This window comes from Stomoxys calcitrans, chromosome 4 (genome assembly GCF_963082655.1).
Source record: "Stomoxys calcitrans chromosome 4, idStoCalc2.1, whole genome shotgun sequence".
In the NCBI taxonomy this organism is placed as follows: domain Eukaryota; kingdom Metazoa; phylum Arthropoda; class Insecta; order Diptera; family Muscidae; genus Stomoxys; species Stomoxys calcitrans.
In genome coordinates, this window is record NC_081555.1 from 17,302,891 (window position 1) to 17,327,818 (window position 24,928).

Consider the following 24,928-nt stretch of genomic DNA (forward strand, 5'->3'; position numbering starts at 1 on the left):
ATGTATTGGAATTTTCTTTGTGGTTGGCGGGAACAAATAAGGCAACGGTTTTTGTTTAACATAAAAACGTATTGGTTTTTGCGTATCGCCCCAATTTGGTAACAACAGAATCGGCTATATTTAAAAAAGCGTTGGGTAAAAAAATTTGACAACAAATATTCAACATAAACATAATAGAAATATGATCTCATATAAGCCGGCATAGGTTACAAACGGCGCACAGTGGGATGAGAGAAATATAGAGGAAACAAGTAAAAGCGTGCTATGTTCGGCAGGGCCGAATTTTGGTTTCCCACCACCATGGATTCTGCTCAAAATTTATACAAACTAAATTTAGTTAAAGGGCATAATTTTATTCCACATAGCAAACTTCTGTCAAACCAGCAAACATTAAAGCTTATAGGTACCGAACAAGGATAATCGAGAGACCGGTTTATATGGGAGCTATATGAGGTTATGGACTGATTTGGATCGTACTTAGAACAGTTGTTGGAAGTCGTAATAGAACACCGCATGCAAAATTTCAGCGAATCGGACAGAAATTGCTGCTTGTAAGGTCTCAAGAGGTATCGATAAATCGGTTTATAAGGGAGCTATATCAGATTATAGACCGATTTGAACCGTACTTAACACAATTGTTGGTCGTCATAACAGAACACTACATGCAAAATTTCAACCAAATTGGCTTCCAGAGGCTAAAGAAGTCAAATCGGGAGATCGGTTTATATGGGAGCAATATCTAAATCTGAACCAATATGACACATTTGCAATCCCCAAGGACCTACATCAATAAAAGGTTAGGTTAGGTTGAAAAGAGGGTGCATATATTAATCCGCCCCATGCCACTATGGACATACACCTAAGCCAGTAATCGGCTTGTTGTGCGCTCTAAAAACTAAAAAGTAATCTCGCAAAAGAAAATTTTAAGCAAGGACTTCCGTGCTACATAATCCTTAATTGTTTTCCATACCACTCCCCTAAATTGGTTCATATCAGATATCGTGTCCCCTCCTATGTTCCGGTGCCTGCCTGCCGGACAATGACATAGGAAATGCTCCAACGTCTCATTCATTCTCCCCGCATGCCCAGCACATGCTATCACTTGCCGCACCGATTTTGCATAAGTGAGCTCGTAGTCCTATCGTCTCGTTATGACATCAAAAGTTATACTGACCTTCTTCTTACTTTCTTTAAATTAAAGCCTCGTTCTCTCATCATCCGGATCACTCCATACGATTTTCGTCGTCCTATCGACTGTTTCGCTGTTCTACAGTGTTACATGCGCGTTTGTCGCCCACGTCCTTATATTGGACTGAGGATCTTCAAACCATTTAAGTCAGCCGGACCTGATGGTATATATTTCGGCGTTACTACAAAAGAAGGCCGACTATCTGGCGCCTCATCTGGCCAATATTTATACCCAATGTTTATACCCAAGCCCGGCAAGGCAAGTTATGTGACATCAAAGGAGTACAGGTATATAAGCCTCACGTCCTTTCTACTCAAAATCATGGAACGAATTCAGGATACCATGATAAAGAGTAGGACATCCAACGAACTGTTTAAATACAAACCGCATGCCTATGTCAAGGGAAGTTCGGTGGAGACTGCCCTGCACGAGGTTGTGCATAAAATAAAAGAATCCTTCGATGCCAAGACGTACCCATTGTCTGTTTGCATTGGCATCGAGGGGGCGTTTAATAATGTGCGGACCGACACATTGATCCAATCCTTAGACCAGTACCGGGTAAACCGTGTCCTTAGAGACTGTATAAACCATATTCTAAGTAACAGGTGGATAAATTGAGGGCCCATGACATAAATATAAGGCAGAAAGTGGTATAGGGCGCGCCACTGGGCGGCATTTTATGGCCATTCCTTTGGGAGACCACCATAAATAACCTATTGCGGGTGCTGACTGAGTAGGGATTTTAACCCGTCTGCTATGCAGACGATGTTATAATACTTCTTAGGGGTAAGGATCCGAACCGAAAGGCCGAAAGGGTCTTGCATATGGCATATGACTGGTCTAGACCCAGGGGTCTCAATGTTAACCAAAAGAAGACTGAAATATGCCTGTTCACGAGGAAGACGAAGGTGTGCCAATTTGACGCACCAAGTTTCTTTAATAAAACGATATCGATATCTAGCAAGGTCAAATACTTAGGAGTAATCTTGGAGAGGAAACTGAATTGGAAGTTTCACATTCAGGAGCGTACTGAGAAGGCTTGCAGATCTTGGGCACCACATGGACGGGCCGTGGGCTCGAAATGGGGCCTGAATCCGAGGATAGTCCACTTGCTCTACAGAAGCGTGATAAGACCAATACTAAATTACGCCTCTGTAGTTTGGTGGACTGCTATTAAGAATAAGTGCAACGTTAAGGTCCATACAACAAGTTCAGAGAACATATTATCTTGGCATAGGCGGACCTATGAGGACCAAGCCCACTAGGGCACTGGAGACTATTCTAGATATCCGACCCATTGACATTCAGCACTGCGGCTATGAAACTTAAGGCGATGTGATAAGAGATTGGGCCTGGGGTCTACATTGAGAACCTAGGGACTAAGATCTGTTTTAATCTGCCTGGCCATAATACGAGATCCGGGCCCAATCCCATGGCAGCCGGTTGTACGTACCGGATTGACCCGATGAATTCCTTCATCGGCAAGGGCTGCCGCCTCAGTGTACCACACACTGCAACTACAACAACAACAACAACGAGATCCGGGCGATTACTGAATGCGTGAAGTGGTGTGGTACTATCGCGAGGACGTCGAGTGTGAACATCTTTACGGAAAGTAAAATGGCCATAAGGGCAATAACAACCAGGCCATTTTACTTTCTTTACGGAAAGTGAAATGGCCATAAGGGCAACAACAACCAGGAGGGTAAGGTCACGAACAGTCTTGCAGTGTAGGAGGAGGATTAACACCTTCTCTGAAGATGGCACAATTCGCATAGTTTAGGTGCCGGCCCATAACAAAGTAAGGGAAAATGAAATGGTAAACGATTTGGCGGTGAAGGCCGGGGAACTGCTGTCGATAAACTTGGTTAACCCGAAGCCTTTCGGGTCGACATCAATAATAAGTATCTGTGCAAAATTTCAAGCGGGTAGCTATCGTGATTTCGACAGACGGACATAGCTAGATCGACTCAGAACGTAGAGACCATCAAGATTATATTACGGGGTCTTGGAAGAATATTTCGAGGTGTTACAAACGGAATGACTAGATTAGTATATCAGCATCCTATGGTTACTATTGGGTTGCCCAAAAAGTAATTGCGGATTTTTTAAAAGAAGTAAATGCATTTTTTAATAAAACTTAGAATGAACTTTAATCAAATATACTTTTTTTACACTTTTTCTAAAGCAAGCTAAAAGTAACAGCTGATAACTGACAGAGGAAAGAATGCAATTACAGAGTCACAAGCTGTGAAAAAATTTGTCAACGCCGACTATATGAAAAATCCGCAATTACTTTTTGGGCAACCCAATATAAAAATTTGATTTTTTTTGTCGCAAAAATATGTCAAACATTTTATTTTTTAGGTGTTGGGCCCATAGGTGGGCATCCCAACATAATTTTTGCAAACTTTAATTTCTAACTTCTTATCAGTTTTGCTTTCAGCTACAATTTATTTATAATATAGGCAGGTCAATAGGGTTTTAAAGAAGAGATAGTCTAACAATTCATGAAATTTAGATGGTAGGTAAGTTTAAGTTTATACATTTAAGTACATATGTGTGTGTGCCAGATGGAGGAGGCGGCACATTACCTCTTATCTGTTTGGACAGCCATTGCACAATATATAATTAAAACATATTTGAATAACATCAGTTTTTGTTCAAGAGTCAAGCTACACAGTTCTCATATCAATGTACAAAATGAAATACTATATCATTGCCGTTTTAGTAACTTTAGTCATTCTAGCCGGGGTATGTGGTAAGTTGTCAGAAATCATATATTAAAGCAAGTAAAAACGGCGAGCCGAACTTTGGATACGCACCACCAGGGATGTATTTATTACTTACTTTACTTTAATTGGATACGGCGGAACATTTGTTCCACTAGCCGAATGTTGAATAGCGTTCCAAGCGCCTCGATCTACTGCGCTCATTCTAAAATCTCGGAAACCAAGTTTCGAGGTGTGTCCCACCACTTGATGTCTCCATCGGGCTTTTGGTCGTCCCGGTTTGCGTGTACCATCATGTTTGCCTTCAACAGACTTCTTTGCTAGAACTTCTTCATCCATTCGGACAACATGACCAAGCCAACGCAGCCATTGAATTTTGATACGTCATCAGCTTGTATTGGGTTGCCCAAAAAGTAATTGCGGATTTTTTAAAAGAAAGTAAATGTATTTTTTATAGAACTTAGAATGAACTTTAATCAAATATACTTTTTTTACACTTTTTTCTAAAGAAAGCTAAAAGTAACAGATAACTGCCAGAAGAAAGAATGCAATTACAGAGTCACAAGCTGTGAAAAAATTTGTCAAAGCCGACTATATGAAAAATCCGCAATTACTTTTTGGGCAACCATACATCTCGTGGTTCATATGACGCCTATATTCTCCGTTAACGCAAACTGGTCCATATATTTTACGAAGAATCTTTCTTTCAAACACTCCAACCACTGCCTCGTCTGCCTTCACAAGTACCCATGCCTCAGAACCATATTACAACACGGGTAGTATCAGTGTCTTGTATAGTGTAATCTTCGTCTGTCGAGAGGTGGCCTTGTTTCTTAACTGCTAACTTAATCCAAAGTATCATCTGTTTGTCAGTATTATTCTTTGCTTTATTTCAAAACTGGTGTCATTCGTTTCGGTTACGGCGGTGCCTAGGTAGATAAAAATGCTGACTATCTTGTGGTTCCCAACATATTTATTATCATATTTAATAACAACTATATTAACTGCCATAACGGAGGCCACCATAGCGCAAAGGTTAGCATGTCCGCCTATGACGCTAAACGCCTGGGTTCGAATCCTGGCGAGACCATCAGAAAAAAATGTCAGCGTTGGTTTTCCCCTCCTAATGCTGGCAACATTTGTTAGATACTATGCCATGTAAAAGTTCTCTCCAAAGAGGTGTCGCACTGCGTCACGCCGTTCAAACTCGGCTATAGAAAGGAGGCCCCTTATCATTGAGCTTACAACTTGAATCGGACTGCACTCATAAGTTTGCCACTGTTCCTTAGTGGAATGTTCATGGGCAAAATTTGCATTTGCATGTTAACTGTTATACCCGAAATTGGGCAATAATTTCGGCTTTTATGACCTTAGGTCTCTTTGTCGGCAGATCGGTCTATATGCCAGCTAGATCTTACTATAGTAAGGACTTTATAGTCCAACTCACAGTTCGATTTTTCAGCAAAATCGGAAAATAAATGAGTCTTTTTTTGGGCTTTAGAAATCTGATAATATACGTGTGGGCTTAAAACCCTACACCGGTTATATGACGGCATATGTATCAAATTTAATCAAAATCTGGTAAGAATGCGCCTTTTATAGGCCCAAGACATTACATTGGGATATAGGTTTATATGACAGCTATATCCATATCCATCGGTACGAATATGGTACCGATGGGAACCAATTTACATATGCTGGCATGCTGGTAAAAGACGCATTTGTAACCCGATTTCGCTTAAATTTGGCACAGTGAGCTGCATTAGGCCCCTCGTCATCTGCGCCGGCCATGATCTAGATCGTACGATATTTGCATATAGCCCTCCTATAGACTGATCTCCCGATTAGGCTTCTTTCATAAGAGGAGCATTTTGGATCAGATTTCGCGAAGACCTCTTTACATCTGTGCTGAGTCTGGTTTAGATCAGACCATATTTGGACATAGCTGCCTTCTCTGGGTTCATAAATAGTGCATTCTCATTGAATTTTGTGAGAATATGGTTACGATATATATGGAGGTTGGTATCCAAAGTTCAGCCCTGCTGAAATTAATGTTTTGTTACTTGTTAACATTTTTTTCAGCTTCCGATGATGACTCTTGCACAATTGATGGTCATGTGGTTAAGAAAGGCGAATATTATCATCCAATAGGCAAATGTGAACGTGTGCACTGTCGTGGCAGCGACCACATATCTGGTATTGGGTAGGTATTTGTCCATATCAAGATATAATTTTCATTGCCTAACACAATTATTGGAGGCCACCGTGGCGCAGAGGTTAGCATGATGCTGAAAGCCCGGGTTCAAATCACAGACCTAACTTAAGAGAGGTGTCGCCTGTCCCTTAATGTCCCCCACCGGGGACCCTTAGGTTTGAAAAGTATAATACTGCTCTTCATCCGAAGTGAAAGACTAATGCTACCCAGGTATCATTTTGTTTTCCTTAACATTGGATCACCTGGGTACGACATTTGCTGTTCAAACGATAGATAAATGTTTTTTCTTGGCGTTGGATATCTACCCACAAAATGATGATGTATAGAGTGTATAAAGGTTTTGTGCCGTTTTTAGTTGGTTTGAGGAAATTAAGGACGATAAGGGAGTGATAGACGGTTGAAGCGATGAGACGAAGGATGGATGAGAAGTTAGTGGACAGCATCGAAAATGTCAGTGAGTTGAAGCCTGCTGCACCGTTTTGAAGTATTCAGAGCTAGTCGTTTCAGTGTGAAGTGGATGTATGGAAGTTTTTGTGAGTTTGAATTTTTTTTACAAGGTGTCGCTGCTATTCCTTGTGGTTGCTATTGTAGCAGTTTGTTGTGTTCTATGTTTCGTCTGCTTGATTCTGTTGAGTGGCAAGACCCAGGAACTCTGCGACTAAAATGGGGTACGTCCACAGGGATCTGGATCTGAGTCGAGTGGGTCTGGCTGGGCAGTTAAACAGGTGACGTGTACAGTGTGGTCCCTGGTTACAATCTGGACATACATCTTGCACGTTGGCATCTATCCTTGCTCTGTAGAAGTTGAGGCGGCTGCATCTGCCGGAAGGTAATTTAGCCAGAACTACTCTGGTTTGCCGGGGGAGGTCAATTTCTTAAGGCTTCTTGGCGGTGGATATCTACCCACAAAATGATGATGTATAGAGTGTATAAAGGTTTTGTGCCGTTTTTAGTTGGTTTGAGGAAGTGAAGGACGGTAAGGAAGTGTTGGAGGTTTAAAGCGATGAGACGAAGGATGGATGAGAAGTTGGTAGACAGCATCAGTTGAAGGCTGCTGCACCGTATTGAAGTCTTCAGAGTTAATCGTTTAAGTGTGATGGTGGATGTTTGATGGAAGTTGCAACCAAGAGGGGAAATCAGGCCGAAACAACGTGGGATCGAATTTGTACTCTTGCTGGCTTCAGCTGGCTCTTGCTGGAGTTCAACTGGAAGTTGTTGGACTACATGGTCGGACAGGAGTCCTTAATCTGGTACCACGGGATCTGGTACCCTAGAACTTCGGTTCCAGCCTGGGTATGGTGAGGCCCCAGTTGGGAGCAACCTGGTGGCAATGGTTTAGATCTAAAATCGCAGTAATGACAGTTTTTGTTCGGTATTTTGTTTTATGTAATCAACCGGGTGCCATGATCGAGAGAGAGAGAGCTTCTAACCAAGGGGGAAATCAGGCCCAAACAACGAGATATCGAATTGGTACTCATGCTGGCTTTGGTCATGTATGGAGGTGTTGGTAGAGGCATTATATCCACCCGGGTTTAAGAGCCCTGCAGGATTAAGCCAACACGGCAGGTGCCTGCATAAAACACCATAAAGACTTGTCCCTTAATGTACCCCTACGGGGGACCACGTCTGGAAAGTATACGATAGCTCCCCAATGTGGAACCGTATTACAGCTTACATAGAGAGATAAAATATAACTAACTCACTGTTCTTAATTTCAGCGAAATCGGCCTCTTATAGGCTGAGACCTCAAATCGGGAGATTGGTCTATCTGACAGCTTTATTAAAAGATGTTTCAAAGTGGATCATACTCGGTACGGTTATCGAAACGTCTAATACAACTCACTGTTGATGAGACTCCGCCCGGCAGGGGATAGCGGTGAGCACCACACAGGCTGAAACATTGATGTCCAAACTGTGTGGTGTTTATTGCTGTCACGAAAAGCTTTACTGCGAGCTGCGAGCCACAGGTTGCGGATAGTGGAAGGCTCCATACGAAGTAACTGCAACGGCAGTCGCGGACAATCAGCGGTATCGAGCGGAGAGTCTCAGTGGGAAGTCGGGTGGGACTGGCTCTTGCACAAATACTGAGTGTCTATGATGCTCGATATGACAAGGCGAGTTATTGGTGCCTTTAAATAACCAATGGCCACCCTGTTACCGCGGCGATCGGTCCTCTGGTCCGGAACGAGCTTGCTCACCTACAGAAGCTTGACGAGGATCGCCACCTCCACATAAAAATATGGGTACAACCGGAATGCCCTCGACAAGCCTCATCATTAAATAACAGACTCGATCGGTCCTCTGGTCCGGAACGAGCTTGCTCACCTACAGAAGCTTGACGAGGATCGCCACCTCCACATAAAAATATGGGTACAACCGGAATGCCCTTGACAAGCCTCATCATTAAATAACAGACTCATGTGTCTTTTTTTTGTTTTTTTTTTACAGATGTGGTGTTGTAGCTATACGTCCTGGTAGTAAATGTAAACTTATTCCCAAAGATCTAACCAAACCTTATCCCCACTGTTGTGAATCCTATGAGTGCTAAAACATTGTCTCATACATTGTCAATTTGAATTGCTTAAATAAAATGAATGTGTTATTGCTGTTCTCAATATTTATTTATTTTTTTTTAATAATCGAAAATCATTTGTAGTCTGTGTGGGTTGTCTGAAGGTTGACTATTTTATAAGCAACAAGTAAAACTGCGTTCGGTTCAAACCTTGGACTTACACCACAACGGATAATGCTTAAAATTTTTTTATTATTTTTGTTGCTGTTTTAACCACATATTTGTATGTGGAAGGGGGCAAGCTCGGATCGCCGCGAGAACATTGGCCGTTGGTTATTTAGGCGCCAATAACTCGCCATGTCATATCGATGGCTTATGGGACAAATGTTGTGTCATAGCCCATTAAAGTAAAAGTATAGCCCGTGCCGCCCAGCCCCTCGTTGATACTCTCCACTCGATATCGCTGATTGTTGTTGTTGTTGTTGTTGTAGCCATATTTGCATGTGGAGATGGCGATCCTGAAGCTCTAATAGGCGAGCAAGCTTGTTCCGCTCTATACGACTGAGTTCGTTTTTTAAACGACATAATGGGAGTTGGTTTTTTAAAGGCGCCAACATCTCGCCTTGTCGTATCGAGCATCATAGACACTCATTATTTAAGCAAGAGCCGGTGCCACCCATCCTCTGACTGAGACACTCCAATCGATACCGCTCATTGTCGGCCTCTGCAGTTACAGCTACTCCGTATGCAGTATTCCGCTATCCGCAACCTGTGGACGCGACCGGTAGCTTTCAGCTGAACTTCACGTGATGACGATGAGCACACACAAATCGGAGCTCAAAATCCTATCCCGTGTGGTCCACACAGTCATCGCGTGCCGAGAAAATTGTCCAATGAAAGAATGATGGGTGAGAAAAATGGTTGCCAACAAGAGGAAAAAAAAGAAAGTTTTCTTTTTTCCCGTGCTTTTTTCCATTGGATGGAAAATTTTAAAATTTTTGAAAGCCGACATTTTCTGCCAAAGATGCAAAGGGTGGCATTATTATTTAAATCACTGTTGTCAGAAAGAAATATACACAGCTGATTTGTTCGATCGCTTGCCATAACCTCTTTCCTGTATAAAGTCGTTGCAATAAATATTTTGTAAAAGACTAGCCGTGATAACGAGAGCACTTCAACGTTTTTCAATGGTCAGGTACAATTTCTTGTTTAAATTAGCAGGAGCTTTGTGTGGAAGGGCTGAATACAACAGCAGTCAAGTAAATATCTGGAGCTGCGCTAAGGTATGGCTATATCCGGAAAAATATATACTCCAACATCCCGACGTTATGTCGTCAATCTATGTACCGTTAAATATCTACATTTAGGAACTCGGCCAGAATGGTATGACAGTAAGTCGAGTAGGCTGGACCGCTTAACAAGTGACAGGTGTCGTGCACATTTCTATTGAGAGAAGATAATGGACATGTAGGCTACCTGTAAGAGTAAATTACAATTCAAACACTCGTATTTGTCGAAAGTTTTCTGTTAATTTATTGATGTCGTTCAATACAATTCCATTGAATTGAATATAAAAAGTTTTCAGTCAAAATCAAAAATATGCATGAAGTTTTGTTGTCTCCAAATTACATCATAGCGGCCATCAATAGATTTACAGCTTGTTCAATGTTGCCACTGGCCAAATTCAAGAAATTCAAATTCTCCTCATGGTTCAAAAAGCCCATTTGTTGCATGGTCCTCAATTGTTCGGCATATTCATGATTACGATAGGCAAAGGGTATATCCCCATCGTCTGTTACCGATGTATTGGCGGATTGCTGCTCTAAAGTGTCCATAGCCATGGAATCTTGATGAGCACTGCCGCCACCGGCAGAGCTATTATCCAGTCTATCCCAGACACGTTGCAATTCATTGCGAAATACATCAGAGGAAATGCGTTCGCCGCTGGTTGAACTCGAAATAGGCGTTGAGGTAGCCTCCGAGGCGGAGGCACCTCCGGAAGTTTCTGTATTTCTCTGAGCTATATTGGAGAGAGAGTTGGCAGAACCAACACCAATTTGCGCCAAGGCTGCTTGTAATTGTTGACGACTTATCATGCGTATGCGGGCATTTTCAGATTGATTTCTGCCAGTCTCTTCATCCCGACTACTGCGCTCATTGCTGCCCACAGAATTTTCTTCTTCCGAAGAATTTGTGGAATCGGTGGCTGGCTCTGAGAATTTGGAACATGAACCACTCCTGGCCAACTCCTTGCGCACAGTGCTGACAATAAAACTAGCAGCTTCTATAATCAGGGGATAATGTTCGGCAACTTTTTTAATCACTTCCGGCTGATGTAGAGTGTTAAAAAGCACCGAATCCCTAATCAAAGCTAAGGCTGCTGTATTTCTACGAAATTCTGGATACTCAGCCAAGACCTTTTGTAATATATTCACTCGGCAGCTGACATTTATCTGTATATTGCCAATAGTATAGAAAAGCGAAACTGCGTTGTCCACAGCCTCCTTGTCTTTAACATTCTTAGCTGGCACATAGGGTATATATTTCTTTGTCTTTTGGAAACAATGTACCACAGCTTCAGGCTTTAGGGTCTGCTTCAGTTGATCCTCATCTGTCAAGGGCAAACCATCGTAAATAAGTTCAATGGAGCCTAGAAATGGAATACGAGTTTTACATCCCATTATTTATAGTAAAATTTTACAATTATACCTGCTTCGTATTGGCATTTTTCGGATATTATATTCTTGAGATGCAGTACATTTTTTTCGAAGTCGATTTGTTCCAATGTTAGAAATTCATCGGGCTTGTTTGGCAAATGGAGTCCAGCGTATATGGATGGCATATTTTTTTTATTAAAGAGACAACGAACTTTTTAACTTTTCTACTTTATAACTTTTCGCTTTGTTTTGTTTAAATTTTGTTTTTCATTCACCCATAGTTGCAAAATTAGGGAATCATGCTACTATCCTAAACCCAATAACAAAGTCAACGTCGATAATTATGACACTGGCGAGATAGAGAGAGAGTCTAAACCCAATCAAATAGTCAGCGTGTAGTTGTTTTTTGCACAAGCACTTCATATGGGACTCCTTGTGGCTCAATTATTTAAAGTTTGTTTCATTTGTACAACAACCTAAAAACCATATAGTGAAAGTGCCATCATGCTGAATTACAAAAGAAATTTATGCGTATATAAGCAGAAAATATGCGAGAAAAGATTTAACATCAAAGAGATTAAAAATCCGACATCTTAATACCGTCAAATCTCGTCGGCAGTTAACAGCTGTTCGCGTGGGATTACCCAAGATATATTTTGCAGGTATGTGCAGTTGCCCAACAACAAAAAATCGAATGCACTATCTTTTTTGTGCAACTCTGATTATGAGTGTGTTTCTAGTTCGCGCCATTTTTCATTGTGTATGTGTGTTATGGCTCTCACCTATAATGTACACACACAAATAAATGTTATAAAAACTCGTTGACAGATAGTGCACTTCGCGAGTAAAAATTGTACTCAGCTGTTTGCTCCCTTTTCGTTATATCATGCGGTACCCTATATATAATTCAGCTATGAGTGTATGGATAAAATTGACGCTGACTATTGACTGCTTGATTTGGTTTAAATTGTCAGCTTCAATTTGTTTACATGCATTTCATACTGGATGCACTTATAAGATGAGGTCATGCGAACAGCTGAGTACAATTTTTTTTGTTTTGATTTTGCAGTTAATCTAAATGTCAAAGGCTTGCTATCACAGCTGTGATCTTTTTCTAAAATCTTAAACACATGTTCTATTTGATCTTATATCCCACAAAAAAGCAACAAAAAGTTTTATAATGATGAAAATACAAATATAAAACACATTTGAAGAAGATAAGTTCTAAAACAAAGTTGATTTCTAAAACCACTTGGACATTTCAATTTACGGCATTTGCCACAAAAGGTAGTTTCCTTAAGAGTATATTTTTTGTTATTGTGCTAATGATAATCTTAATAATGTTATTAAAATCTCAGGGTTGTTTGCATTCTCTTTGTTGTTATTTTCTTTCTCGCATATTCACACGCATACAAATTTCTTGATGTGTGTGTTGGCAAAACGTCGGCCAGCTTGATGGCAATATGGCGGACTGCTCCATATGACTTGTGGTTGTTGTACAAATGAGACCACCTTTAACCTTTCACGACGCTAAAAATAAAGCTGAACGCCCTCCTTCTGTTTTGGCCTTCAGTGTTCATGTGGCATAACCTTCTACTAAAATTTCGTTACAACTGCTTACCAGGCTTCAAGTGTAAACACACCACGAAATTGTACTTTTAATTTGTTTTTGTTCTCTTTCACCCTGTAACTTATATAGTGGTAAAAACCGACTTGAAAGTAAATCCATTTCGACTTTTTAGTACATTTTTTGATTTTTCGATTTTTTTTTTCTTTAAAGCCGATTATTCGACTTTTTATTCATTGAAAGTCGACTTCAACTTTTTTCCACAAAATAATCGACTAATCGATTAGTCGAAAGTTGACTTTGGAATCCCTAGTCTCGATAAGGCCGCATATTGCAAATTAAAATCTAAAAGTCTAATACCGTATATTATCTACTTATTTACTTTGGCAGGAGATTTGCAACCAGAGACTTAATAATCTAGTAAGAGGCTTTTCAACAACAAGCAAAAAAGGTGAGAGACATGCTGAATAGCAAAATCCTTCTAAAGAAATTGACCGCACCCTTGACACAGACTTTTAAATGCAACACAGACAGGACATGTACATACATGGTAAAAAATCGATGTCAATGTTAACGGTGGTATAATGGGGTACTTGAAATTGATACCATTAAATTTGCCTTTCCTTTCCACAGATTCTGGCAAGATGGAAAAAAGATATTTGGAGAATCCTTATCCAGACTATGTAAATAAGCAAAGCACACCCTTGGAGTTGGACGAGGAACATGTAAAGAATCTTATATGTACTTACGTGGATGCCATACTGGAACATTGTCGTCCCGGTTGCGATGATGAAGATCATCGTGGTGATTTGTATGTGGGCAATGCCGGCATAGCCTACATGTTTTGGAAAATGTCTAGATCTCCACAGACCCACGATCTCTACCCAGCATCTCTGGAGCATGCCCATGCCTTTATTCGTAACGCCAAAGCAAATGCTGATAGATATAAGAAACGCCTAGATGAACGCTACTCATTTTTGTGTGGTAATGCGGGAATTTATGCGGTTGCTGCTGTTATTTCACAAGATTTAAAGCTGGTGCAAGATTTGTCCGATGATTTGACGAACTTTAAGGCCGGCATTGGTCCCAGCAAGGAACATTTACATACAAAATATGGCTGTGATGAAGTGCTGGTGGGAAGGGCTGGCTATTTGTCGGGTTGCTATTTTCTCAATGATGTCTTGCCGGAGAAGAAAATAACCGATGATGACATTTTGTCCATCTGCCAAATGATTATTGCCAGTGGTCGTGAGTATTCAAAACTGACCAACGCCCCTTTGCCGCTAATGTTCCAATATCATGGGACAGAGTATTTGGGCGCTGCCCATGGCCTCTGCTCTATTCTACACATGTTGTTGGACAGTCCCTGGTTTAGCAGTGACCCCATCTCAGCGCCTTCTGCCGAATTGAGAGACATCAAAAAGTCTATTGATTTTTATTTGATGCTGCAAGATGAGGAAGGCAATTTTCCGGTGGCATTGGAAGACCTCAGAAGTGGCAGAGAAAAACGCTTGGTGCATTGGTGTCATGGGGCACCGGGAGCCGTTTACCTATTTGCCAAAGCCTACCTAATATTCAAAGAGGATAAATATCTACAATCACTGAAAAAGGCAGCCGATCTGGTGTGGAAAAAGGGCTTTCTACGCAAGGGACCAGGCATCTGCCATGGCGTGGCTGGCAATGGCTATGTATTTTTGTTGCTCTACCGCCTAACCAACGATCCCAAGTATATGTATCGAGCCATCAAGTTTATGGAGTTGCTAAGCAATTCTGAATTCAAATTAAGAGCTCGAGTGCCAGATCGTCCCCATAGTCTGTATGAAGGCGTGGCAGGAACTGTATGTTATCTAATCGATTTGCTGGAACCGGATCAAGCGCATTTTCCTTTCATGGATGTGTTTCACTGAACCTGAAGATTATGAGTTGTGGCAGCGCCGTCTATGCAGCCTTGCTGACGTGGCATTGAAATAATCAACAAAATTCAGGCAGACACAAAACGATTGGCTATTTTGTCTCGTAATATAACCTCTCATAACGCATATCAGGGAAACTACTATCGATTTTTTTGTATGGAAGATTTCTCGATTGGGCTCAAAAAGGATTACATTTACAAAATTACTTACATAATGTATTTTCTTTGACTTGTTTCCTTTTTTAGGCAAGTGCTAAATTAGTAGAGCATATTTTTGACTACTCCTTATTATCCCCATATCCCCTCAATTGGCAGTGCATGTGTCTTATAAGACTTGTATAATTCTTTCTTATGTATGTTTCAATTAAACAACCAAATTAGCAATTATATAGCCACTATACATAGATATATAGTATTTATTTCATATTTTGTATTACTTGGAAGAAATCCAAAAAAAAACACACAAATCAAACAACTTATCTTCAGTAGGAAGACGCGTAAAAACATATAACAAATCCAAAAAAAAAAAATTAAAGAATTATTTTGTGCTTTAACATATTTACATACTTGCGCATATACGTATGCGTTTTTCTTTTTTTTTTTTTGAAATATACATATATAGAAATTTACTGCATAATATTTACAAAATATGGCAGAGGAATATGAAAACAATCCGAAAAATTGAATTCAATATTTTGAAAATCTATTTAAATAAAATTATTCACAACTTATTCAAAAAAACCCCCTATAAATATGCAAAACTTTTTTGGGTAGTCCACAGAATATTGGCCAGCTTAAGTTTATTGTCTACCTTCAACAAAATAGCATATCAAACAACTTTTAAAAAGTAATACTTAAGAGAATATTTAATGGTGTTTTTGGTGTTTGACCAACCGGTTTGGTTAAACAATTTAGACATGTCTTGAGTTCTCTATTTATATAATCTTTAAGTTTAACGTCCTAGCCGAGAGGTCTGCTTGTTGTTGTTGTAACAGTGTGCTGTACGGTACGTAAACCGGCTGCCATGGGATTGAGGCCTGCTTGTCACCCCGAATGTTTTGGGATGCATGTTGTAATACGACCTAATGTCCAAAATGTCGAATCGGATAGTTGCTTATTAAAGCATACAGATCAATTCGGATCATACAAAGCATTAGAGCTACGCAATCCCATGGTAGTTATTTCTTTATAGCATCTGCGGATGCAATATGATAAGGTCACTGCAGTTTGTGACAAGGTAGGTCAACAATAGAAATACGGTTTTTAAGTCGCTTGCCAGCAGCACTTGAGATGCTGTCGAAAAAACTTTGTTGTTGACTACAAACAAAGGCAAGGCGGATTTAAAAATATGGTATAACGCAAACAGCCGGCCAGGTTTGACGGTATTAAGATGTCAGATTTTTTTTTTTGCATTCTCTTTGTTGTTATCTTCTCTCTCGCATATTCTCTGCTCATATACCCTCTAGTATACACACACGCACACAAATTTCTTTGTGTGGGTCGGCAAAACGTCGATCAGCTTGATGATTGCGGATTGCACCATATGATTTGTTACGCCATGGATTTAGATATATGTAGTTCCACTGACACGAATCTCCCGATATAGGGTGTTTTGTTAGTTTTATAGTTAAATGTAAAATTTTTAAAATATTTAATTTAATAGTAAAATAAAACACAAAAACAGCACTGGTAGCATCCACCGTTGGGCGATCGCCGTGCGAAGAGTAAAGGAGATTTGCAAAAGATGTTTGTTGCTATTGGCATTGTTTGATAAGTTGAATTTGAATAAGGAAATTAAGATTTGATTTGTTTTCTATTGAGCTTGTGAAGCAAGTCGTCTTAAAGAGCCGTGTTCAAATTCAAATATGTGCTTTACAACGTACTCTAGTTAGGGTGGTATGTAAAGCACCCATGATTCATTTGACATCGACCGCTGATGATTTTTCTTGGTCGAAAATGAAATCGCGATACCGATAGCCAGTCAAATGCTTCTAGCAACAACACACTTTTGCTGACTTTTAAATGTTTTTTGCTATGGTATTCTTTGAATAAAAAGCATGAAACAATGGTCTAAAGTCGGACAATATCCTTCAATGGAATCCCAGTATAATAATAATAAGTTTTGTGCTAAATTTATTTGGTATTGAAATAATTCATACATTCGGATACTGTCCGGCTGCAGAACATAATAAAGAAATAAATATAAATGATTAAATTATAATTATAAATAAATTAATAAATAATAATTAAACGGAACATAAATTGAAGTTGAACTCGCAAAATTGTGTATATAATAGTAATAGACTATATTGAAGTGGGGAAGGGGCAACCCTCCCTTCCCCTCCATACTTCTGTAGCCCTAACTAAAAAAGACGAAGCAGTCGACTTAAAACTAAATTCATTTCGAATGTTTTACTACTTTTTTCAAAATTTGTCGCCTTTTCGATATTTTTTGATTTTTCGATTTTTTGACAAAGTAGATTATTCCACTTTTTTATTCAGTAAAAGTCGACTTCGATTTTTTGACTCTTACCCAAAAGTCGATTATCGATTAGTCGAAAGTCGACTTTTGTTCAATATATACATTCTCTTGGCCAAGACGGTGTGACGGGTGACGGACAAAAAATATAAGCATTCATACGAAAATACGAAAAAACCAGCGCCAAGATTATCGGGAGTAATATTAACATTGTGCAACCTGTATTATCTACAACAATATCTATTTGATAAAGTTATATTGTGTAATCGAGTGTTAGATGAGTTTATCAAACGATATTTTCCCCCATATTTTTTTTTCTTTGCGCACAATGTGTCAAAGTTTTCCTATTGTGTAAGTGTGTTTGTGAATGCTGCTGCTGCTTGGCCTAAAGAAAAACTGTAAATTTCCAATTTTGAGCTCTTAGAAAAAAAAGCATAGATAAATTTTTCCAAAAATCTTGTTAGTTTGGTGAAAGCAATAGAAAATTTGAAGTAAACCCGGTCATAAGTGAAAAATAGAATCAAGAAATTTTGTTTGTTTATATAAAAAATACGTTGAAAGAAATTATTATTGTGCGTCAAAGAAGAAATAGAATACAAACAAGAACAAGAGTGACAACAACAACTTCTACCCAAGGAGAGTACGATTTTGCATCATTGGCTTGCTGTCAAAAATAGGGGTAAGTGTATTATTTGAGTGCATTTTTTTTAATTCAGAGACACATTAGCATAAAAAATGAATTTATTTAGAATCTGAATATAGTTTCTTTTTGGATAATAATAAAATTTCATATTTAGACATGTGTGTGGGGGGTGTATTTTAATTTTTCCTTAGTCTCCCAGAGTTTTCAAGCAAAACAGAGATGTGCACGTGAGTCATTGCTTACTCAGGGACACTCACGAGTGGCTAATTTTACTAAGGTGCATAGAGTCGTAAAGAGAATCGCTTTGAACAAGCTAAAGTGAGGGCCATTGGTAATTAAAAGGCGCCAATAACTAACGTATCATAGGCACTCGGTATTTAAGCTAGAACCGGTGCCGGCCTCTCGCTGGGAGTCTCAACGAGAGGTCGGCACTATTCGATACTGCTGATTGTACGGGACAGCAGTTGCAACTGCTCCGTATGTAGCATTGCGGGAAAATTGCACTTTATGGGGCGCACCGCCTATTTTTTTAATATTTTGCACTCCCCCTAATTTTGACTCCCGGAACACGCATATGAAATCCGTTTTTGGGACAAAGGCTCGTGGGCCCCCTGGGGTCCAACCCCCCACCCCATCGCTTGGGGGGAAGTGGTCCAACCTATGCAATACGGGTATCAAATGAATGGGTTTGTGTAGTAGATTACGAATATACAAAAACAACAGAAAATTGGACCCGGGAAAGACCTAAAGGGTTTTGAGAATTATTTTGACCCAGGTAATATTGGCAATATGGGTATCAAATGAAAGGTGTGAAGGAGTAGATTACGACAGAAATGTAAAAAATGAATAGAGCTCTAAAATAAAAAAAAAAATTGTTAAAAAAAATCGGAATGTAAATTGTTTCCCATGCTAAAGAGTGCTATCTATATTAAATTTTCCTCTTCAAAATTAAGAGCTAGCCACAGCAGGTGTATCGAGCAATTGTGGTGGTAATCATGAATATCTCCACTTTTTTGGAGATTGTTAACTTTGTTGGTTTTCAACTAAGTAACAGAATTGTCAACTTAATTTGTGGTTAACGCTTTAGTCACGCTCACATCTCTAATCCTAACACAGGGATGTTAGTTCTGTTTTTGTGTAATGCACACGGGTTCAAACAAAATAAATTTTATTTTAATCTTTTTTTTTGTTGAAATATTCAGGAAAATCCAAAATTGATGAAAACGACAAGTGGGAAGGAGAACATTCTCCACGAAAGATATTCGAACACCTGTCGCTCTGTGGTAGACTCTAGACAAGCACACTCTATAACCTGCAAGAGGGTCATTGGCATAGGATGTATAATGTAGTTGTTGTTGGTCTTGTAACAGTATGGTATACATTGAGGTGGCAGCACTTGCCGATGAAGAACTTCATCGGGTCAAACAGGTACGTACAACCGGCTGACATGTGATTGAGTTGCTGTTGTCAATCTATATTCTGGGTGTTCCCAGGTCACAATTGGGACACACACTCAAAACGCTTGCTTAAATCCTAGCATTGTAGGAGTAGAAGCGGCTGCATCTGCTGTTGCGCAATTGAGCGAGAAATACCGTGGTTTACCGAGGGAGTTTAAATTTTCCATTGCAATGGGTTGTGGTCGATCACTCAGGACTGCGTAGATAGCTTTTCACCGCTTCTGCTACCGTGCCTGCTTGAATGCTACCCAAACTCTTATGAAACGCCGCCTGATCTAGAGGTTCTCGCTTGTGGCTCTGAATCTCACGGTCTAGATAATGTAGATCCAACCTGATGGCTCTGGTCGATGGATGCCTATTTAGAAGATGGTGATTGGGATAGTCTCTGTCATAGCAGCTAATCAGATACTACTCAGACAGTATGTAGTTGTGCCTTTGCGTGGGTAGGATTTTTGTCTTCTTATTGAGGGGGTCCATAAAGGCGCTGCATACATTATCACTGACAGGTCAATTGCTTTTATGTAGTCAACAAAGGTTTTTTTTTTGTCAGAAACCCAAGTGCTGCCTGCAAGCGGCTTGAGGGCCTTGTTTCTGCCTCTGACCTTGTCACAAATTGCATAGGCAATTTGAGGATGTCTAGAGCCTCGAGGTAAGTGGCTCGGGAATACTATGAGCACACAAAGGTTGGAAATTTGAGCACCAATCTGTGTGGTGTTCTTCGTTATCACGAGAAGCTTAACTGGGAGCTACCGGGCGCGTCCACAATCAGCGGTTTTAAGTGGAGAGTCTCGGTTAGAGGCCGGGTGGCATGGGATCTAGCTTAAATACTGAGTGCCTTTGCTCGATACGAAAAGGCGAGTTATTGGCGCGGACAATCAGCGGTATCGAGCTGAGAGTCTCGGTGGGAGGCCTTGCTACAATGGCCCTTGCACAAATACTGAGTGCCTGTGATGCTCGATATGACAAGGCAGGTTATTGGAGCCTTTTAAATAACCAATGCCCATCATGTTCCGGTGGCGATCGGTCCCTTGGACCAGAACGAGCTTGTTCACCTACAAGAGCTTGACGAGGATCGCCACATCCATATGCAAATGTGGCTGCAAGAACAACAACAACGAGGATCGTTGGTCAGTTAAAATTGTAGTGATGGCGTGCAAAGCACTTGTCGTGCCATGCCATCTATGGAATCCGTACTAGTGCTCAGTAAATGCAAATTCTCCAACTAGGCTCGGGGGGAGAAGTCCCTCAAGCATTTTGGCTACTGGGGAGAAAAATGAGATCGGTTTTTACCACTCACCTTTATTTGGGTCCTTTCCAGGTTTCTTTATCGGGATCACTCTGCCCATTTTCCAGACATCGTGGACTGAGAAACTCCTCAAAAACAGGCTGTGGATCTGTGCCATGATGCCGGTACATCCAAGTACTTCAGCATCAGTATAGGGGTTAGGTCTGGGCCCAGCGGCTTGGACAAATTGCTTTTAAAGGCTCTTCTCCTTGCCTTGTCATCTCATAGATGCTTAATAACTTGAAGTTGAATCACCGGGCGCAGCTCTTCGGATCAGTCACTGTTACGTCGCCAAAAGTGACTGAGATTCTGTCATCCCCCTTTCAGAGGTTCAAAAGTGATTTAACCGTAGACCAAAGCTAGCCAATGGCGGCAACTATTTACATTGCTTTAAGTGTTCAATGCATAAATTCCGCTTATTTTCTTTGACCACCCTATTGATTTCCAGACTCAGTTCCCCGATTCTAGGGTAAGTTGGCCCCATTGACCTATGACGTCTCTCTTCTTCGCAATATGTACATATGAGGGTGGTGACAGTTCACTGAAGTGTCGATTTTTTCTGTGAAGCCGCTATAATCAACTTTCATCTGGTTGACATGCGTCGCGCGTTCAGAGATATAAAATCGGATGGTCGGACTATGGTTGTGAATTTTGGGAAGGTGATCTGTTTCCAATGAAATTACAACTTGCCAGTAGACTTAATTAACTAGACCAGGAGAGGCAATAGAGATGTCTGAGCAAAATTCTGGTAGGGCGTTCTCTATTATATAAGCAATGTGTAGATTATTATTTGAAATAAGACCCAAAGGTTACAGCGATGGTCACAAATTGCGAGATGTGGGCTCTAAGATTATGTGACCCAATCAAAACATGAAGAGGTCTACCGCTTTGCTATCCTTGGCTAGAACAGAAGTCTCAATCATCGTGTACGTCATGACTAATCACTGTCTGATTGAAAATAGTATACTCGTAGAATAAAGGTAACAAATAATGATTCTTGCAGCAGCTATGAAGATGTTGAGAAAGGGAAAACCATAGAAGATCTACCGTGTGGAGACAAGAATTTCCACTTTATTTTTTAATTTCTTTAGGGTCATGTCTGAATTAGGACTTTTAAGCCTATCTGGTTGGTTGAAACGTAGAAACTTGAAGGTAAATATGTTTCTTCTTATGTGCCTTTGGTATCACAGTGCACTAAAATGTCTGAATCAGATTGCCACTAAAACCTAACCTAATCTAGGCGAAGAAAACCGTAGAACATGTACTGTGTGCTTGTCCTGTTAGAGCAGGACACAAAAATTTCCACTTTAGGTTTTTTATTTCTTTAGGGTCATGTCTGAATTACGTCTTTTAAGCCAATCTGGCTGGTAAAACGTAGAAACTTTAAGGTAAATATCTTCTTACTCCTGTCCCTGTGATCTCACAGTGGATTAAAATGACTGAGTCTGATTGCCACTAAAACCTTACCTAATCTAGGTAAAGGTTAAGCAGTGCCGAAAGTATCATCCTACCTTTTATGACTAGAGGAGTGGTTTTTTCCTCTCGTAATTTGCTCTTAGTTTTTAAGGGAATTGTCAGAACTTTCAAGAGAGTGTGAGGGGGAGGGAGAGTAAAAGGTGTAACATTTCTCTTAGAAAACTGTCTAGATGGGTGACAATTAATGTGATAAATAGAAATTATGGCATGGGACGAAGCCTATAAAGACGTTTAGTAGATTCAAATATGGATGAAGTTTTTTATCACCCGATTTTCAAATTTAAGAGCCATATCGAGCGCATTTGTTAAGAGTTATTTACCAAAACTACTTTGCCTTTAGCGATTGCGGTGTAGGTTATCAAGCGGTTGAATTTGTCGCTCTTAGACAAAAATTAAAAATAAATATATGTATGAAGTATGTACATGCGTAAATCCCTTTAAGGTTCTTTTCCAATTGCGGTGAAATTGTATAAAGAAAAAAAAAAATCCCATACTTCAAAACAATTTTGGGAAACATTTGTAAAAACCTCAAATATTTTGCGTATTAAGACCACAAAATGCTACTAGAATTAGTACCTACAAATGTTATTGAAACCCCAATACGATTTGTAATTATAATTTTTTTAAAACATTGTTGTTTTTTTACTTTTATTTTTCATTGAAAGCCGTGCTTTTAACCACACAAACCATAAAAATGTAAAAATACATATTTTTGTATTTCTCGAATAGCCATAACAATATTTTCTTCCATCATTGTGGTTGTGTTTCTTTTTCAATTCATAATAAAGACCCATGTGCATTCGTAGAAAGTGGTTGTTTGGCGATGTGGCCATTTGCCGCAACACCACCTTATCAAACAGCAATCATTGGACTTTTTGGTGGAGGAAAATTGTTAGTGATTGCAATAAAGAAAAAATCGGAATAAAAGATTGAAGCAGCAAAATTGTCACTGTCACTGCTATCATAGAAAAAGAGAGGGAGAGAAATATAAACCTGTTTTTTGCGGCGAATTTAGAGTGGTTTTTGTTTAAAGTGATTTAATGGAATAATTTTTGAGGATATACTCCGTATGAACCATGTATAAAGTTTTTTTTTTTGCATCGTATGCACTTGGAGGGCACAATTCATAGAAATTTTAATTTTCAAGACAACACAATAATGATTGGAAGTTTGCCCAGGGACATTCCATTAAGAAACTGAAAAAGGCAATAATAATTATTAGATAATTTCTTAGACGTATGCTCCATTTTAATACCCACCACCATATGCTGGCGGGTGTACTAATCTACTCATTACGTTTGTAACACCATGAAGTGTTGTTCTACAACCCCATAAAGATCGTACAACAATCGAGCCTGCAATGTTCGTTCATCTGTCCGTCTTTGCGTTTACCGAAATCATAATGATCGGACGAATGGAGATATCTCTTTGAAATTTTGCACAACTCCCCATTATTAGTCTTCTCTCGGCACAGGATTAATATGAGCACCACACAGGCTGGAACTTTGAGCTCCGATCGGTGTGATGTTCATTGTTATCACGAGAAGCTTAGCTGCGAGCTTCCGGGCGCGTCCACAGGTTGCGGGTAGTGGAGTGCTCAATACAATTGCAGTTGCGCACAATCAGCGGTATAGAGCGGAGAGTCTCAGTGAGAGGCCGGGTGGTGCCGGCTCTTGCATAAATACCGAGTGCCCATGACAGTCGCGGACAATCAGCGGTATAGAGCGGAGAGTCTCAGTGAGAGGCCGGGTGGTGCCGGCTCTTGCATAAATACCGAGTGCCAATGACAGTCGGGGACAATCAGCGGTATAGAGCGGAGAGTCTCAGTGAGAGGCCGGGTAGTGCCGGCTATTGCATAAATACCGAGTGCCCATGACATTCGGGGACAATCAGCGGTATAGAGCGGAGAGTCTCAGTGAGAGGCCGGGTGGTGCCGGCTCTTGCATAAATACCGAGTGCCCATGACAGTCGGGGACAATCAGCGGTATAGAGCGGAGAGTCTCAGTGAGAGGCCGGGTGGTGCCGGCTCTTGCATAAATACCGAGTGCCCATGACAGTCGCGGACAATCAGCGGTATAGAGCGGAGAGTCTTAGTGAGAGGCTTGGTGGTGCCGTCTCTTGCATAAATACCGCATTGGTATTTATAGAGTGCTCGATATGATAGAGTGCTCGATATGAAAAGGCGAGTTGTTGGCGCCTTTAAATAACCAAAGGCCATATAGGAGCGAGTGATGCAAATACATTTTCTCGGCAAGTTTTCAGTTTAGTGAACGATTAATCCCATGGGAGCCGGTTGTACGTACCGGATTGACCCGATTAATTCCTTCATCGGCAAGAGCTGCCGCCTCAGTATACAACACACTGCTACAACAACAACAACAATAAGTGAGTTTTGACGTTGTGAAAGTTTTGGGATCCACCCAAGACTACTTCTTGTACTATCATCTTAACCCAATTAAGAAAATTCTAAAAATCATTTAAGGATCTCACTATTTTCTTTGCAATCGCTTGATTGGGAATCGTTATGACTTTAAAAAATCTAACGAAAGATATTTGAAATCATGGATTAGCATTTGGATTGTTCTTGGAGTAAACAAAAGAAAAGAAAATCATAACAATTTTACGAATAGTGGGGCGTCGCATTAGATTGATAGGTTGATTCCTCAAAACGCCTAAGTGAGAAGTATTCAATCCCATGGCTGCCAGTTGTGCGTACCGGAATGACCCGATGAAAATCTTCATCGGCAAGGGCTGCCGCTTCAGTGTTAGAGCTGGCAAAATATCGATGGCACTATCGATATTTA

The 24,928-nt window shown here is 40.2% G+C and overlaps 4 protein-coding genes across 5 annotated transcripts in view; 3 read left to right on the top strand and 1 right to left on the bottom strand.

Annotated features, from left to right (window-relative positions):
• The window catches only part of LOC131996780 (la1-like protein 13), a 58,031-nt gene extending 49,347 nt beyond the window's left edge, over positions 1-8,684 (top strand). The window contains exons 1-3 of one of the 2 annotated variants that reach the window (XM_059366694.1): positions 3,874-3,950; positions 6,004-6,124; positions 8,585-8,684. In XM_059366694.1, the coding sequence (XP_059222677.1) occupies positions 3,884-3,950; positions 6,004-6,124; positions 8,585-8,684 (288 nt within the window). In that variant the 5' untranslated portion in view covers positions 3,874-3,883. Of the gene's footprint in view, positions 1-3,873; positions 3,951-6,003; positions 6,125-8,584 lie in introns of those variants that run through there. The other variant, XM_059366693.1, reaches the window with a different exon arrangement.
• Positions 8,685-10,157: 1,473 nt separating this feature from the next.
• LOC106084109 (uncharacterized) lies at positions 10,158-11,600 on the bottom strand. Its single transcript, XM_013247584.2, has 2 exons — positions 11,358-11,600; positions 10,158-11,298 (listed from the first exon to the last, which is right to left on the bottom strand). Exons 1-2 carry the CDS (start codon positions 11,488-11,490, stop codon positions 10,274-10,276), a joined length of 1,158 nt encoding a protein of 385 aa, XP_013103038.1. The 5' UTR covers positions 11,491-11,600; the 3' UTR covers positions 10,158-10,273.
• A 1,556-nt stretch (positions 11,601-13,156) lies between these two features.
• Positions 13,157-15,346, top strand: LOC106084151 (lanC-like protein 3 homolog). Its single transcript, XM_059366692.1, has 2 exons — positions 13,157-13,323; positions 13,506-15,346. Exon 2 carries the CDS (start codon positions 13,517-13,519, stop codon positions 14,777-14,779), a length of 1,263 nt encoding a protein of 420 aa, XP_059222675.1. The 5' UTR covers positions 13,157-13,323; positions 13,506-13,516; the 3' UTR covers positions 14,780-15,346.
• A 2,023-nt stretch (positions 15,347-17,369) lies between these two features.
• LOC106084121 (fizzy-related protein homolog) overlaps positions 17,370-24,928 on the top strand; it is a 77,190-nt gene continuing 69,631 nt past the window's right edge. The window contains exon 1 of the mRNA XM_013247600.2: positions 17,370-17,942. The gene's annotated coding sequence lies outside the window, so the exon portion shown is untranslated. The remainder of the gene's footprint in view (positions 17,943-24,928) is intronic.

What these genes read in the sequence shown, in the direction of transcription:
- LOC106084109 (XM_013247584.2), bottom strand. Translation starts at nt 11,490, where the DNA reads ATGCCATCCATATACGCTGGACTCCATTTGCCAAACAAGCCCGATGAA. An exon ending in AAAATGCCAATACGAAGCAG is followed by an intron (nt 11,299 to 11,357) that starts GTATAATTGTAA and finishes TTCCATTTCTAG; the next exon opens with GCTCCATTGAACTTATTTAC.
- LOC106084151 (XM_059366692.1), top strand. Translation starts at nt 13,517, where the DNA reads ATGGAAAAAAGATATTTGGAGAATCCTTATCCAGACTATGTAAATAAG.